The 18,819-nt window shown below is 39.8% G+C and overlaps 1 protein-coding gene across 1 annotated transcript; it reads left to right on the top strand.

The window, feature by feature from the left end:
• Nucleotides 1–14,858: 14,858 nt before the first annotated feature.
• LOC121757523 (probable pectinesterase/pectinesterase inhibitor 21) lies at nt 14,859–17,172 on the top strand. The gene is made up of 4 exons (XM_042153055.1): nt 14,859–15,191; nt 15,377–15,571; nt 15,671–15,812; nt 16,655–17,172. Exons 1-4 carry the CDS (start codon nt 14,859–14,861, stop codon nt 17,170–17,172), a joined length of 1,188 nt encoding a protein of 395 aa, XP_042008989.1.
• Nucleotides 17,173–18,819: the final 1,647 nt, after the last annotated feature.

The raw sequence follows: 18,819 nt of genomic DNA, 5'->3' as shown, positions 1-18,819 counted from the left end.
TGAAAAGGGATCGAAAAATAAGATGCTATTAATGATTTTTTGTGGCTAAATAAAATAAGTTGTAGAAAATTATAATACCAGGACATTTTTATCTAATGGATTAGTTGACTTCGAACAAAATCACAAAAATAAATATTTATCACTGTTATAGTTGTAATGTGATTGGGAGAAATTTATATATGTAACACCCCAAAAAAAATCAAATTAATCTAATTAAATCTTTTCCTAGTTGACTTGGTCACCAATTTTTCCTTAGTACAAATTTTAAATAAAGATTCTGCAGAGATTTTCCTCCTCCGTGATAAGATTTTCCTCCTCCGTGATTAGTAAATAAAATACCAAACCAATCCAAATCATCAGAATCACGTTTAAAAAAGAGAGAGAAAATCGTCTCCCACTCTTTCCTCCCAGTAGAAAACTGCCTCCCCACGATCCATAAATCTCTCCCCCATCTAAACCAAATCTTCACATGCATATCTCCCCCATGATTCCACGTTTTCTTCAATTCAATCAATTCCAAAAAAAAACAGAGAGTTAAAATTAGAGAAAGAGAGATGACAGATGCTGTGTTTTGAGAGAGATTGGATGGAGGGAGAAGAGATGACGACGGGGCTCGGCGACGGCGGATAACAGCCAGTGAATACGGAGCCAACGGCTGTCCGGTTCGGCAACAGCTGCCGCGACTCACGGCGGCACTGCGATGCGAGAGAACAGAGAGGGAGCGCGGTCTCAACACAAGCACACACACTCAATTCAATGAATTAGATAAGAGCAGCGGTGGAGCAAGCGTTATGGCGCTGTGACAGAAATTGAGGCGCAAGGGATGGAGAGTAGACACGGTTTAGAACCGCGACTTCGATGTCGTAGCGTGACGGGCCGAATAGCGGTGGACAGCAGCTATAATGCTGGAGAATTACACCTAGGCAGTGACAGCAGCGGCCCGAGAAAGGCATAGACGGAGACTCGCCCGCGATTCAGATCTGAACGGCGGTGGGTAAGACCGCGAAAACTAACGACGATACAGTTTCGCCAGACTGAGCGACCGGGCGGCAGTGACGTCCATTGGCGACGGCGAGCCGGGACAGCGGTGGCCGCGAACAGAGGCTGGCCATGGCGGCGGCTATCGGCTCGACGGAGGGACGGCGATGTTGCGATGAAAGTAGCAGACGAGTGAAAGGTTTGCCTCAATTTAGAGTTTAGATGTGTGAATTTATGTTGGGGATGCTCCTGATTTTTGACGTGAGATAAAGAAGTGAAATGGGAAGAAATTGAGAAGAGGTTCTGACCGTGAGTTTTGGAGAAGAAAGCATTTGGGATTTTCAATTACTTTTATTTCTTGTTGGGCTAGGTGGGTCAGGAGTATTAAATTGGGCTACTCTTTAATAAATGATGGACCAAGTTATTGATCTAAGTGTTGGGCTGATGGAGAAGGATGCACAGGCTGCTCTAATTAAATCCAGGAATGTGAAACCAGCCGGACAATTCTAAGTCACAGAAAATTTCAGAATTTCATAAATATGATCCAAGGGTAAGGCTTAACTTCAATGTTGTTTTAATTAAAACTATTTTCTTAAAGTCTAATTTTTGAGTATTATGTTCTTTTAAAAAAAGGTTGATTTTTGCATGCTATTTGAGAACGGAGCTGATTGACAAGTGAAGGGTTTAAGAGAACGAGATGGACTTTCTTTTTAAATAAGGACTATGTCCTAAGTATATTTATTTTTGGGAAATATGTTTGTCATGCCATATTTTTGTGTTGCTATGGGACCTATCTGAAGTGGCCTTTGCCATGTATGGTTAATTGAATTCGGGTCTGACTAGGGAGTGAGTCCCTACTCAGGCTAGTGTACACCCCGTAGATCGTGCGCTATCTCTCTGAGTTGGCCGGTCTAGTGGCTTGGAATGTGGCCACATTCCTTGTCATGTATGTTCAGATATGGTATGGTGATGTTGATGATGATGTTGGTGAAATGTTTTAGTGACTCGGGCCATTTCAAAGTTAAAACCGCGAGGTCACTCATTAATGGCATGATAAATATTGTGATTGAAAATTGTTTTCGGCATGAGTCCACTGAGTGCATCAAGTACTCAGCCCTGCATGTGTTTTCCCTATGTGCAGGTTGAGCGGTGACGAGTGCGGTGGGTGTTGAGCATAAAAGTGAAGAATGTCTATCAAATGTCTAGAATATGTTGTGTCTTCATACATAGCATTATTCTATTCTCGAAATGCTTCCGCTAAATATTGTTCCTTTTGAGTTCGTGTATTGTTGAGATATTTTCATTTGGAGTTGTTGATTGTTGGGATACTCTGATTTTATTCGAGTCATTCCCATTTGTTTCGAGCTATGGCCGAGTTGTGTTGTTTTCCCCTTTCTTCCCCGCTTCTTTAATCCTCCCCTAGTCGCGATCAACCGTATTTTCTATCCTTAGAAAATGCGGACGTGACAATATATATATAGTCAAAAGAAAAATTATACTCCCTCCGTCCCATTAAATATGCAACATTTGCTTTTCGGCACGGAATTTTATGTAGTGTTGTTTTGTGAGTTAATGAAGAGAGAGTAAAGTAAGAGAGAAGAAAAAATAGAGAGAGTATTGTTTCCATTTTTAGAAACGTTTCATTTTTAATAGGACAGACTAAAAAGAAAAACGTTTCATTTCTAATGGGACAGAAGGAGTATAAGTTTAGTATCCTAAGTAAATTTTACAGAAACTCTTATTCAATAAGACAAAAATATTCCTAATGACACCACTATTACCTATAAGCAACTATTAACTTATTCCAAAATACCCTTTTAAATAATTCAAAATATTCAATAATTTAAATATTGATGATTTTATAATGTTTTCACCTTCAACCAATTATCAACCCGCAGCCCATTGGGCTTACACTATAAACAATGAATAAGAAAGAAGGCCCGTTAGATTGAATTCCACACAGCTAAAATACAGTGAAGCTTTATGGGCCCAATATATATATATATATATATATATATATGATTGTGATCAAGATAGAACCATTCTTAAACGTAGAACCATTCTTAAACGTAGAACAAATGCCAAACGGAGGTCGTTAGATCTTTTAATCCAATGGTGTTGATTTGCACAACAACTTCTCATTACAACCAAAACTATTATTAATGGGTGAATGCAGATAAATGAAAAAATAAAGCATGCATGGACTCTTCTTCGTTTCATTCATTCTTCCATCAACATGTGAGTTTTTTCACATGTTGAGTCCGGAATGTCGTGAAAACATAGTCTAATATGTATGATTTTTAATCTTGACCGTCATTTTTTCCTCATCCAATGAATAAAATATGTAGAGTTCTAGGTTCTACACTTAAGAATGGTTCTATCTTTAATATATATATATATATATATATATATATATATATATATATATATATATATATATATATATAGGGGAGCGTTATTCTCCTATTCATCCCTTAGATCCTTTATTCTTCTTAATATGGGCCTGATGTGTAATTTTCGAGTGCAATTATCAAATATTTAATTACACAAGTTCAATTTGTTAACTCTAATATTACAACAATACTGCAAGATTATAGTGTCGATTGCGATATTTCGAGTGTCGATCCACAGGGAAGATAAAGTTTATTTAACTCCAACACTAGTAAGAAACATAAAGAGATGGGTTTTGTAGACAGATTTTGGCTTTTAAGAGCTAAGAAAAACACTACAAGCTAATTGACGAAGAATGGAAAGAAAAAAATGTCACTCCAAGTTGCTCGTTAGATGTGAACCATTTTACCTACATCTATATCACATGTTTTTGGGATTAATTAATCAACCTAATCGCGTGCACTGAACATGTTTGCGACGTATAATTCACAGTCAGTTGAACACTTGTTTCATGAATTAATTTTCAAAGTCATTAAATTCCTGCGGAAGCGCGGGAATAAAAGATCATCTACTATGCGAGCTTACCTAATCCGTCGTCAAATTATCCTCTGAACAATTCTAATTTAACAACACATCAATTGATCCATCCAAGTCTATGTTAAAGAGACGATAAACAAGGATTAAACATCTATAACGATAGAGGCCTCTAAAGTGATAGATATTAATATCAAACACATCAACGATGTCAAAACATGAATTAAGAGTTGTAGATAAATTCGAACAAGTCTATATCACAACTTGGAGCAACAATGAGAGTCTAGCCTAAACACATGGTGAAAATAACAATGAAAATCGTAGGATTCAAGCTCTCGATGAGTGGAGTTGGGATTTGGAGTCGGATCGTCGGAAAGTTGGCCGGAACTTCCTCTTCTCTTCTTCTTTTTTCTTTCCCTTTTTTCTTTTCTGTCAAAAAAACGTCCATTCTCTCCATTTTTTTCCTCATTTTTATTCCTCCAACCGCTGAATAACTACTGATTTGCGGTTGAGGCTCCGACGCGCTCGACCGGGCGAAATCAAAAGAGATAAACGCCCGACCGGGCGTTTTGAAGCTCAGAATCGCCCGATCGAGCGAACTTTCTGATCTCTGCATGCTTTGCCAATTTCAATTGGCGAACTTCCAGCTTCTAATCCTTCTAAACTTCAAAACAAATACAACTTGATGAGTTCTAATTAACATAAAAATGTGTAGTTTATGGGGAAAAGTATAAGAAATATGCTACGCATCAGGGGCGTTAGATCTCATTCATCAACGGTCCAGATGATCTGCATTATTACACTATAATGGTGCATTATTAGTCGGTGTGCATTATTCAATTGAAAATCTGCATTATTACACTATAATGGTGCATTATTAGTCGGTGTGCATTATTCAACTGAAAATCTGCATTATTAAATGACATGTGGCACCAATCTAACCGTCGGATGACAAAATCGTGAGGCTGATATTAAAAAGAACAAAGAACAAAAAATACAAAAAGGAAATGAATACATCCCTATATATATATATATATATATATATATATATATATATATATATATATATATATATATATATATATATATATATATATATATATATATATATAGCGTTATTCTCCTATTCATCCCTTAGATCCTTTATTCTTCTTAATATGAGCCGTTAGATCTCATTCATCAATAGTCCAGATGATCTGCATTACTACACTATAATGGTGCATTATTAGTCGGTGTGCATTATTCAACTGAAAATCTGCATTATTAAATGACACGTGGCACCAATCTAACCGTCGGATGACAAAATTGTGGGGCTGAGATTAAAAAGAACAAAGAACAAAAGATACAAAAAAGAAATAAATACATCCCTATATATATATAGGTTAGTGATCAAAATATAACTAATTTTAAGTGTATAACAAGATAATAAATCTCAGCCACACATCTTAATACTCCAAATTAATCCTATGCCATGTATGTTTAATCGAATTCGGGTCCCAGTAGGGCCGCAAATCCTGCTCGGACTAGTGTACACCCCGTATCGTGTGCTATCTCTTTGGAGTTGGCCGGTCTAGTGACTTGGTTCGTGGCCACGTTCCTTTTCATGTATGTTCAGATATGGTGATTGTGAATATGGATGGAAAATGGTCGGCCGACCGAACTTGTGAAATATATATTTTTGGTGTACTTGGGTTTCTTTTAATTAAAACCCCCAAGGTCACTTGATTATGGCTTGACAAACTATGTTTTAACATGTGTCCACTGACTGCATCAAGTACTCAGCCCTGCATATTATTTTTCTTAATGTGCAGATTGAGCGGCGATGGACGTGGAGGATGTTGAGCAGAGTTCATGGATTGTTTTGTCTTGATTAATAATTATTGGATTTGTCGTGTCTTCATACCCGGCATTTTCCGTGTCTTGAACGCTTCCGATAAGAGTCATTTTCTTTAGAATTGTGTATTCGTGGAGAGTCTAACTCGTTTGAAAATTGTTTATTGTCCATTCTTTATTTACTTAGAGTTGGTATTATTGTTAGGATAATATTATGACGTTTTCAAAGTTAATTCAGCTATTAATTTTTTTGGTCAAATGTGTATGTTTTTCCCCTTTCTGACCCGCTTCTTTAATCCTCCCCTAGTCGCGATCAACCGTATTTTCTATCCTTAGAAAATGCGGGCGTGACAGAGTGGTATCAGAGCGACTTTCCTTCCGCTCTGGACCCAAGAGTCTTCTTTCCTTCTTGATCTAGATTAGTATCCCTAGATCAAAAATTAAAAAAAATTAAAAATTAATAAATTTAAAAGTGTCAAAGGCTCAACATCCGATCATCGCGCTCAACCTGAAAAGAGATAACCAAAATTTTTGTAAGTGATTTTGAGGTAAATATTTTTGCAATGGAAATGATTAGTTGTTCATGGTGGAATTAGATTGGCGAAAATTTTTATGTTGTGGAAACTTGAGAAAATTTTTGTTTTGGAAATAGTTGAACTTTAAGTGAAAGAATGCTAGTTCTTTTTCGATTGAGATTTTGAGGAACATGTTATTGTTATGTGTTGAGACGTCTAGCGATAATTGTTTGTGTATGCTCGATTATGTGGCCTTTACGTGATGATTTGAGTCATGACTCGTAGATACTAAAGTATGATATTATGAGTTCCTTGTGTGATTGTGGACTGTTTTGGATGAACGTTAGACCTTACATCATCGATTCTAGTTGTATGTAGCAACTCAAGTATTGCTCCTCCGAACAAATTAAATGAACGTGGAACAACGAACCTTAGTAAATTTCTAATACCGAAATGGTCGCTCCACAAAAAAAAAGAAAGAATAAGGTTGGCGAAGCCACAAGATGCTACTGAACAGTTGGAGACCAACATCAGAAATATCCAGCCAAAGAGAAGCAACAGCCAAAAGCTCTTATGCACACCGTCCCCCCACATTATAATATAGTAGTAGTTTTTTGAACCTTAGAGCCTTAGGAACATCCACCCTATACACTACAAGCCAATAGCTTCATTATAAACCTTGAAGCCCTTCAGGTACCGCACGTGGAATCTGAGTCCGAAGCATCTGTGGTTCAGCAGTATGAGGGAATACAGTCCTAACCTCCGTGTGAGGAATGAGCGAATGAGCGAATCCAGTGTTTGGCCGAGAAGGTGGGTGATCTTGACGAGCGGATATACCGACTAGGAAGGAAAAGGGGGGCGTCGGAAGTTCAAAGCTGTCTAAGGTCGGATTGCACCTAATCTCAAGGGGATGGATGGTTGAAAATATAGCCTGATTATTGTGTTTAAGTGTTTCTTGTGTTTGTTTATGTGCGTTGTGTTGTTTTTTGTGTTTTTTTCTTTGCGTCATAGTTTAGAGTCTAGGTTAGGATAGAGTCGGTCAGGGGTGTAACTAGGCTAGAATGCGACTTATTTCTTTTTGTTTGTTCTTCACGCTTGAGGACAAACATGTGGTAAGTGTGAGCAATTTGATAAGTCATATTCTAGGCCCTGGTTACTGGTCAGTATAACGTGCATAATTGGAATATATCTGCAAAACAGTTGCTAAAGTGTGCAGGGAAGGGTTCTAATCAGTTTGGACAGACTCGGATAGCTCAGGTGAAAAGGGCACAAGGAGGGTGCGATACTGACCAGGATGCATGCAAAAAGAAAGGGCTCGAGATGGAGAAGAAGGATTGCTGGGAAGATCAGCCACAAGTAAGGGCAAAAACGTCATTTCGTGAAGAGAGTCTAACCTAAAAATCAAGGGCAGGCCTCCATATAAAAGGAGCCACATGGAGAGAAGAGATCATCATCGAAGTTCATCATCCTACACTCTTAGTTAGAGTAGTTTCTCTCTCGGCAGATCAGTCCTTCAGCCTAGTCTTTCATATTCTCGTTCTTCGCCACAGCCATGGTCACCTGAGAGTTCAATCAGTTCGTTGGAGTTCCGCATTCTCTCATTCCAGCTAGCATGATCGTAGTGTCAGCAGTTTCATCGCCTGGAGTGGCAAAACAATCTTTATTGCTTTCTTAGTTAATCACACCTTGTTTTTCTTACGTTGCATCTGTTGCGTTTTCAATATTTGCTTACTTGAAGTCTTAGTTGTGATCCAAACGTTTTTTATGATATGAAGTTGTTTTTGTGCATCGGTTCCTGTTTGATTCTGTTTCTTTCTGCCTAGATAGCTTAGATCTAGTTGTCAGGGTAATTTCCAAGTGTTGCGAGCATGTTTTCATTTCCGAATTGATAGATCTGAGTCCATGAGTTTAGATAGCTGTTAGATTTTAGATCTGAAATGGTTAAGTGTGAAAGCCTAGTTTACGTGATTTCTGTCACCTTGTATGTCACCCAGTAAGCGTAATTTCGATTCTGCTAGTTATTCTATTAATTTGGTTGTTTAATTCTAGATCTGTTCTTGCAAAGTTGGTAATCTGCAAATCTAGTCCATGAATATGTGTTTGTTGATCTGAGTTTATTCATGTTGAAGAAAATAACTTCCACATCTAAGTTTGGGATCACTTTTGCTTTTTAGTTACTTTATGCTTTTGTCCTTTACCTCTCTCTACCTTTTCAGCTGGTACCCTACAGATCTGTCAGTCTAGTCACCTAACTACTACTTATTCTCTGATATTCCGTTTAGCCTTTCATAGTAATCTCGTACCTTCCACATACTTTCTGAAACATAATGTTCCCCCACTCTCACGTACACAGCTGCTTGTTAATCACCTTTCACACCTCCTAGTCAGTAAAGTACCGCCTTAATTTTCAGTTTAGATAGAATCTCAACCCCAAGCGTGGTAGCTAACCAACCCTTCCAGGATATCACCACAATTACCAAAGCGCATCATCTCTGTGGGATTCGACCCTTACCTCCACTATACTAGTCAGTAGAAGTGGGTTGAGGAATTTCTTTGATAGCCAAGTTCAGGATTAGCTGGGGTTCCCATCCTGATCAGTAGGATACATCCTTGCTTTAACGACAACCTGATCTTGCTCTTTCACACGGCCAGCTCCTTCCTCCTCTCCTTGATGAGCTCCTAGCGCACATCTTGAACATCAAAGTGAATGGATCCGGGAGCTTCTTGATGTGCATTGGATCAACCACACTCAAGAACAATCTATCATCATAAGTTGTGAGACTACATCAAATGAGCTTATGATGTTTCTCTGCACGCTTACAATCTATCATCATAAAATTTATAAGAAGACAGCCAAGTAAAATCAACCAGAAACCGTAGCAAAACCATTCTTAAACTAGTTAAACATATATCATCACCTATAAATAGAGAGCCTGATATGCTTTCATTTTTCCTAACCGTGGAGGAGTGAAGAAAGCTTCTATCTATGGAACTAGTGTTTTGATGCCTACATGCCAAAGAAGCCAAAACTTTCAAGCATATCAGTGAGAGAAGACAGAGTGGAAGAAAAGAAAGTGAGAGCGGGGGAAGAGAAATGAAGGGGGAGAGAAAAAGGGAAACGAGAGGAGGGTAAAAGGGAAACGATGCAGTAAAATTGGCAACATATCCCAATACCTTTCTGATAGCAGCAGAATCGTCAACGGTATCAGTCCTCCTAAGGTTCGATAAGCATGTTGTAAGATGGAAAGACATTAAAGATAATCTAGATGTACAAAAAAGAGTGGGGAAGAACAATAAAAAAAATATAAAGTATACATTTTAGAGAAAAATGGCAAAGATAGCAATACATAAGAGTACCACATTCAACAATGAGTAAGATGAGGTGGGCTGCGGGAGCCTAAGATGTAGTATGTGACTGATGAATCCGCGAATTTCTGATGTTAGTAAATGCTGGTAGAGAATAAAGACTACGACACAATGAATTTACGTGGTTCGATTTACTGAGGTAAATCTACGTCCACGGGAAGAAAAGAGGGCAGAGTTGTATTGCTTGATCTGTTTTCTACAGCTTACAATACAGACTTGCTATTTGATCTTTTATCTCTAGAGAGCTTAACAGAACTTAACTTTATCTATCTGATCTAGGTTCTATTTATACATTGAACCAAGATCGTGGCATGCAGCACCATTTACTAGGTAGTGGATGTCGTGGAGATCGTGGCGATCTTGCATGGGTCCACTATCCTGCATGAGTTAATGACTGCTTGACACCACTAAATAGATCGTGGGTGTAGTGGAGGTGGAAATCCTGCATGAGTCCACTATCTCCTAGTTCGGTCGAATACTGAGACCGAACTGCTGAATTATTGCCGAGCAGCTTTTGCCGATCTGAGAGTAGAGCTTGATGCCGACCTGAGAGCAGAGTTTGATTGGTTGGCTTTTACCGAGCTGTAGTCTGGGGCCGAACTCTTTGGTTGTGCCGAACTGATTTCTTTAGTCATGCCGAACTGATACTCTTTCTTGGGTTTTAGGCTGATGGGCTTGTTTAGTACGTACTCCATCACTACCCCCCCCGAAAAGCGAAGTGAATCACTTCGGCATTCTGGATAAAGGTACGGGGTAAGTTGATGTTTGTCCTCGGTCTTATGAAGTGAACTCTTCTTTGACCGGACTTGGTTTGTGTCCTAATTTGGCGAGTTTTATCGCTCGGATCGGACTTTCCGTTGTCCTAATTTGGGGATCGGACTTTCCCTTGTCCTAATTCGGCGAGTTTTATCGCGTGGATCGGACTTTCCCTTGTCCTAATTCAGGCAAGTTTTATCGCGTGAATCGGACTTTTGTTGCAGTTCGTTTCAGACGAAGTGCTTGATTCTTAAGCTGAATTGTGGTCTTGTATCCTCTTTAGAAGCTTGGACTTCACAATCGTTGGCTTATTGCAGTTCGTTTCAGACGAACTGCTTGTTTAAGCTGAATTGTGGTCTTGTATCCTCTTTAGAAGCTTTGACTCACAATCGTTGGCTTGTATATGTTCTAAGAAGGGGATCAGCCTTCGAAGAACAAGATACCTCAGTAACATTTGTAAGAGACGACACGCACAGAGACAGACAAAACACACAGACAAAACGCACAGAGACAAACAAAGACCAAGCAAACCAAAGAAAGCACATTGACCGAACAGGACTCAAGACTGACTGGACTGTCTCTTACAAATGGAACTTTTTGAGGTTGGAAACGTACCATGTTCGGGGTACTTGTGCTCCTGACACGTGAGTCAATTTGTAAGACCCTTTGCCGAGGACTTCTGACACCCGATATGGACCTTCCCATGTGGGTTCGAGTTCGCCCAGCTTTTCTGCTCGGCTTATTTCGTTGTTTCTCAAGACGAGATCTCCCACTTGAAATTGCAGCTTTTTCACCCTTTGGTTATAATACCGGGCTACTTGCTCCTTGTACTTGGCTGCTTTTATGCAGGCCAATTCTCTTCTTTCTTCGGCAAGATCTAGTTCGGCTCTCAGTCCGTCACCATTCATTTCTGAGGAGAAATTGAGTTCGGGGACTGGGTATGCCGATCTCAACCGGAATCACTGCTTCAGTGCCGTACACCATCGAGTTCGGCTCTGGTGTGACTTCGGTCATTTCGCCTGCCTATGACTCCGGCTGCTGTGATTGCTATGCTTGATGGTGCCGAACTGATTGCTCGGCACTTTTAAGCGCAATCTGCGAACACACTTGCTCTTTTTCGATCACCTCGGATGACCGCTATCCCTCCTTTGGTGGGGAAGGTGTTCGGCGAGGAAGCACCTGGCCGCTTTGATCGGGCTTCTTTTTCTCTTCTCGGGATGAGCTGTCTAAAGACCGTTTTCGACGGTCTGCCTCATCCGCACGGGAAAACTGGTCCGCAATGTCCCACATTTCTTGAGCTGTTTGCGGACCGCACTCCACGAGCTTTCTGTAGAGAGCTCCGGGCAGGATTCCATTTTGGAATGCCGAAATGACAAGTAGATCATTGAGATTATCTACTTGTAGGCATTCCTTATGGAATCTCGTCAGGAAGTCGCTGATCTTTTCGTCGCGACCTTGACGTATAGAAAGCAGCTGAGCCGAAGTAATTCGGGCTTCCGCTTTCTGAAAGAACCTCCTGTGGAAAGCATCCATTAGATCTCGGTAGGATCTAATGCTGCCTTGAGGAAGGCTGTCGAACCACCTTCTGGCGTTCCCGATGAGCAGCTCGGGGAACAGCTTGCACATATGGACCTCATTGAGACCCTGGTTTGCCATATTATATTGATAGCATCCCAAGAAGTCATGAGGATCCACTAGCCCGTCATAAGTCATTGACGGTGTCCGGTAGTTCCGCGGCAAAGGAGTTCGGGTGATATCGTCCGAGAACGGAGTCTTTAATGCTCCGTACATGGCGAACCCGACATCTCTTCGGTACGGAGGAGATGGAGTTCTCCTGTGGTTCCGGTACCGAGGAGGAACAGGAACATGTCGGGGTTGAGGATTCTTTCTCCTGGAAGACACGTCACTACTGTGGTAGTGACTTTCATGTCTGGAGGAGGAGGGAGAATCCGCCGTTGTCTTCTCCGGCTGTTGGTTCTTCTGCAGGAAGGTTAAGAACTCCTCCTGCTTCTCGGCCAAGAACAGCTTGACAGCTTCATTTAAATCGGGCTGCTGGGAAGACTCGGTGCGATCTCTCCTGGAGTGGCTAGAACCGGAGGTAGATGTCTCCCGAGGCCGTTTTTCAGACCTGCGAGCTGGACTAGCTTCCTCACGGTTATCACGAACGGTATTATGGGTGTTATGTGATCTGGTATGCATTTTTTTTTGGGGTGGAAAAAGGGTCAAAAATTCGCTTTATCACAAATTTGGTTCTCTGTTTCCCACAGACGGCGCCAGTGATGAATCCGCGAATTTCTGATGTTAGTAAATGCTGGTAGAGAATAAAGACTACGACACAATGAATTTACGTGGTTCGATTTACTGAGGTAAATCTACGTCCACGGGAAGAAAAGAGGGCAGAGTTGTATTGCTTGATCTGTTTTCTACAGCTTACAATACAGACTTGCTATTTGATCTTTTATCTCTAGAGAGCTTAACAGAACTTAACTTTATCTATCTGATCTAGGTTCTATTTATACATTGAACCAAGATCGTGGCATGCAGCACCATTTACTAGGTAGTGGATGTCGTGGAGATCGTGGCGATCTTGCATGGGTCCACTATCCTGCATGAGTTAATGACTGCTTGACACCACTAAATAGATCGTGGGTGTAGTGGAGGTGGAAATCCTGCATGAGTCCACTATCTCCTAGTTCGGTCGAATACTGAGACCGAACTGCTGAATTATTGCCGAGCAGCTTTTGCCGATCTGAGAGTAGAGCTTGATGCCGACCTGAGAGCAGAGTTTGATTGGTTGGCTTTTACCGAGCTGTAGTCTGGGGCCGAACTCTTTGGTTGTGCCGAACTGATTTCTTTAGTCATGCCGAACTGATACTCTTTCTTGGGTTTTAGGCTGATGGGCTTGTTTAGTACGTACTCCATCAGTGACAAATTATGTGGATTCAAGTTCAACTTTAAGATTTACAAGAAGATTTTCATGTAATTATAAAAAAAAAAAAGCAGTTTCTCAAATTTTAGAAATCTCCAAAGATAGAAAGATGAAACAGGAACTAAAATATGTCCTTGACAGGAAACTCTGCAATTTATTGTTTGATTGACATTGATTTGAATGGTATATGCAATTGTATTTATATACATTTACTAAATAATTTAAGGTAATCTTCAATTATTTACACTAAACTCAAACTCATTGTTGGGTATATATATTTACACTAAAAGTAATTTTAACCTAATCATTTACGCTAAATTCAAATCCAAAAGAATATTCCATATTCACTTTTTTTTACTTTTTCAATTATACCTACATACGTATTTAAATTACACATTAATCCCACAAAACTTTATCAACAATTTAAATTAAATTAAATGAATAAATTAAAAAAATTTATTAATATATTTATGCATTACCTGTACTTCATATTCAAAAAATCACACTAACTTAAATTAGAGAAACATCAATGAGCAAGTGAGATTTTTTCAATCAAAACAGTCTCCATCTTTTCATATACTAGTAGTACTATATAAAAAACCTTTTATATAGAAACTAAAAGATAAAAAATATACGAAATATAAAGAGTTGAGACTTAAAACCTCAAGGCGATACCACGCTAGTTTTGATTTTTAAATTTAAACCACACATTGCAACCGTACTTGTTTTGATTTGAGTAATAATAGATGTCCGATGCCGCCGGAAAATGCATCCCAAATATCCACCCACAATTTCCAATCTCACGCAAAATTTCGTCTCCCAAACTATAAATACCTCAACATAACTAATAAACATTGATCTTAGGGGTGGGTAGGTACGTAATACCTTACCGAAACCACCATACCGTATACCTTACCGTAAATTCGGTATGCGAACAAATCATACCTTTATCTTACCAAAATTTTCGGTATACCAAACTTCGGTATACCTTATTTTCGGTATGACCAATTTCCATACCGATGTAGTACCTCATTTTTGGTATACTGTACCAAAGTTCGGTATACCGTAATTTTGCGGTATACCTTACTTTCAACATCAATGAAAATAGATAATTTGAGTTTTTAGAATATTATTTATATTTTATTTAAAAAAATATATTACATATATTTTATTCATAATTATATTTATATTTCACAATAAATTTTATAATTTTAAAAATATATAAAATATATTTTATACTATTAAATTTATATTTTACTGTATATACCTTAATTCACGGTACATACCGAACTTCGGTATGAAGCGTTATACCGCGGTATATGAAAATTCATACCGTTACCTTACCGAAAGATTTCGGTAAGGTATTATACCGTACCGAAAATCACGGTATACCAAAAGTTCGGTATTTTCGATATTTTTTCGGTACGATAAGGCCGGTATTTCGATATTTCGGTATTTTTCCCCAGCCCTAATTGATCTTCACCAAAACCTAAGTAAATAAATAAAGAAAATAAGTCCCAAAAGCAACGGTGGCGGCGATCGCCACCTTCCTCCTCATGGCGTCCACGACGTCGGCCAGCGCCCAGATCGACGCCATGTGCTCGAACGCCGAGTACAAGGAGACGTGCGAAAAGACCCTCTCCAACGCCAACAACACCGAGCCCAAGGAACTCCTCCTCTCCGCCTTCAACTCCACCATCCGCAACCTCAAAACCGACGTCCGGACATCCGCTCTCTACAAAGACGCGGCCGAGGATCCCCGCACCAAAGGCGCCCTCGCCGTGTGCGAGCAAGTCCTCCACACCACCATGGACAACATGCGGAGATCCTTCAAGCAGGTCGACAAAATCGACGTCAACCAAATCAACGACTATGTCGACGACGTCAAGGTCTGGCTCAGCGCTGGCCTCACCTGCAAGGACACCTGCGTCGGCGCCTTTGAAAACACCACAAGTATGCATCATATCATTTCTCGAAATTTCGAAATTAGGGTTTTTTTTAAATTTTAGTGTCTGTTTGGTACATGGAATTAATGTCGCATACAGGGGAAACTGGGGATAAGATAAAGGACTAGCTGAAGACTTCTGGTGAGCTGCTGAGCAACGGCCTCGCGATAGTCTCTGGCGTCTCCAAGCTTTTCGAGACGCTTGATCTCGGAAAGCTGCTTAGCGGATCCAAGAGGGTCCTTGCAGAGACTGCCCCCGGGTTCCTTGGCCATCATGCTAGGGGCCTACTTGGCGCTGCGCCGGGGACGTTCACGCCGAGCCCGGTAGTGGCGAAGGACGGGAGTGGGAAATACAAGACCATCACGGAAGCCATCGCGGCTGCGCCATTGAATAGTACTTAGTTGTTTATTATCCAAATTAAGGCCGGAGTTTACAAGGAGGTTCTAAAGGTCCCTGGCGGTGCTAACAACGTGGTCTTCGTCGGAGAAGGCCCGACGAAGACTGTCATCTTCGGCAGCCAGAGCTTCGCAGACGGCATTCCTACCTTCCAGACTGCAATCCTTTGTGAGTGATCTAGTTCAAAATTCTTAAATCACAGATTTGATCAAATTATGCTCTCACAAGTTTTGAAAATAGCCATTTAAAAACACATTTTGACTAGTCTTATATTTTAAAAATTGTTTACTTTATAAAAAAATATTGGTAAAAAGTGTTCGTGATTGTAGGTCTCACTTTCATCTATGTTTTTATGAACACGAGGAGTAACAATGTACTCTCTCCGTTCCTTCAAAGTTGAGGCAAAACTTTTCGGCACGGATCGGAGTTTAAGAAATGAATGTTGAGTGTGTTAAATAAAATAGATGAAAAAGTAAGAAAGAGAAAAAGGTATAGAGAATAAAGTAAAAAGTGAATAAAGTAGAGGAAATAAAGTAAGACTGAGTAAAAAATTACTAGTACTATATATGGAAATAACTTAACTATGAGAAACTTTCTGAAATGGAAAAATGACTTAACTATGAAGGAACGAAGGGAGTAGTAAAAGTGTGGGGTCAACTTACTATAAATGGAAAGAGATAAATATGTCTTTAAATGGTGGACGTTGGCTATAAATGGAAAGAGATAAATATGTATTTAAATGGTGGACATCCCAAAATGTTAGATTTTGGTAGACTAATGGAATATTGTATTATGAAATTTTAGTTTTTCCTTATTATTCTCTCTATATACTAGTTTCTTTTTCTTTTTTTTGATTTAAATAAACAATATAGTTTTCAAAATCACCAAAGACATAATTTCATACACAGCGAGACTAAAAAAATTCATATCCTATTTTACTAATTGAATAAAGAATTTAATCAAACTTCATTATTACTATAATAATTTTTTTGTGTCACATGTAATTGTAGCCATTGATGGTGATGACTTCATGGCGAAGGACATCGGGATCGAGAACACGGCCGGAGCATCCGGCCGCCAGGCTGTGGCCGTGCGCGTCTCCGGGGACAAGGCGGTGTTCTACAACGTCCACATGAGCAGCCACCAGAGCACCCTCTACGCCCACATCTACCGCCAATTCTACCGCGACTGCCACATCTCGGGCACCATGGACATCATCTGGGGCGACGCCCAGGCCGTCTTCCAAAACTGCGTCGTCGCGGTAAAGCAGCCGCTCCCCAACCAGGATTGCACGGTGACCGCCCAGGCCCGCAACGACAGCCGGGCCGTGGGCGTGACCGTGCTCCAGAACTGCAGCATCACGGTGGAGAGGGAATTCTTCGCTGTGAAGCCCTCGGCCAAGGCGTACCTGGGCCGGCCCATGAAGGCTTTCTCGAGGGCGGTCGTGATGGAGTCGAACATCGAGGGCTTCATCGCGCCGGAGGGGTGGACGCCGTGGATGGGGACGTTCGGCCTCGAAACGCTCTAATAACCGTGGGCAAGGGGCGGATACGTCGAAAAGGGTGACGTGGAAGGGTATTCAGAAGATGACGCCGGAGCTGGCAGAGGGATTCACTTCGGCCAAGGTCTACGCCGGCGATGACAGCTGGGTGAAGAACACTGCAATACCTTATGTTGGAGGAATGGTCAACCCTAAGTGATTAATTTCAGTTTTGTGTGACATATATATTGCAGTTTATAATAAGTGGGACATCTTAATATGTTATACTTAGTAGTATCTCTTATATATGAGACAGTCCATTTACGGTTCGATTTCAAACTAATATCGAAAAACAAATTGAAAAAATTTGGTTGAGTTTCAAGCTTTCATGTTCTTATAATTTTAATAAGATCAATTCAACCGAAATATTGTTTGAATACAGGTAATTAATACTAGTCACTAGATGTCATTTTAGACGGGAAAATATTTTTTTAAATAACAAAATTTTGTCAAATTTTAGTCAATCATAAAATTTGAAAAGTGAACTCCCTTCGTCCCCAAATAGTATGAACAATGGGTTCGACATGAGTTTTAATAAATAAGGGGAAAAGTAAGAGAGAGAGAAAGGGTATTGGAAATAATGTTAGTAGAGAGTGAGGTCCATAGTATTATAATGGTATAAGTTGTTAACGTTAATGGTATAAGTTGTAAATAAAATGATGTGTATGGGTAGTATGTTGTTTGAATTTTTCAAAATTAAAACGTTCATACTCTTTAGAGACGGACGAAAAAAGAAATAGTTCATACTCTTTGGGGATGGAAGGAGTATTAAATCATACTACCATGTTAATTACTTAAATTAATTATATTTAATTAGTTAATTATATTTCACAATTCCAATATTAGACAAGCATTACATCATAATGGATCCATCCTATATATTTTTGTAATGAAAATTATAGCTTGCTAGAAAAAAGGACTAATAAACAAGTTGGGGACGAGGAGGAAGATAAACAGTTGAAATCGTGCAACTATGCTACTTCTTAGTTGTCAAAGCATGAGATATTACACATAACGCTTAGTCGCTTACACATAGTGTGTGTGAGTTGGTCAAGCAGTAGAGATTTTAATGCCTGAGGCCAAAGGTCTAAGGTTCGAGTCCTCCATGGCGCGGCTTTTAAATTTAAATTATTTACCCATCTGAAAAAAACCTCCATTGGAATAAAGGGGGAAAAATAATTTAAATTATTTACCCATCTAAAAAAACCTCCATTGGAATAAAGATGGGAAAATATTGAGTAGCTAGAATTACATTCCAGCTTCTCATTACACCATTCCAAGTGTGTATAAGAGCATCCACAATAGCAATAGGTCAGCCATAGCCTAACCACAAACTCATCTTGCCACATCATCAGCACTAAAATCTCCTCCTGACACATCATCAGGACAAGCAACTGGACAAGCAATAGGCTAGCCACAATAGACAAAATTATAAAAAAAATAATTAACAATCAAACAAAATACGGAATTCAACTTACGACACAGATACGGGAAAATGCAATAATTTTATTTAAATTAAAAAAAGGTACATTAAACAAATAAAATAAAAAATTTAAGAAATCGGCTGGCTGATCGCTCGCCGATCGGAAGCCTGCAATGGTGGCCAGCCGATCGGCGAGCGCATCGGATAGTGCC

Source organism: Salvia splendens, chromosome 1, assembly GCF_004379255.2.
Source record: "Salvia splendens isolate huo1 chromosome 1, SspV2, whole genome shotgun sequence".
Lineage (NCBI taxonomy): Eukaryota > Viridiplantae > Streptophyta > Magnoliopsida > Lamiales > Lamiaceae > Salvia > Salvia splendens.
The sequence above is the reverse complement of the archived record's forward strand: the minus strand, read 5'-3'. Positions and strand labels throughout refer to the sequence as shown.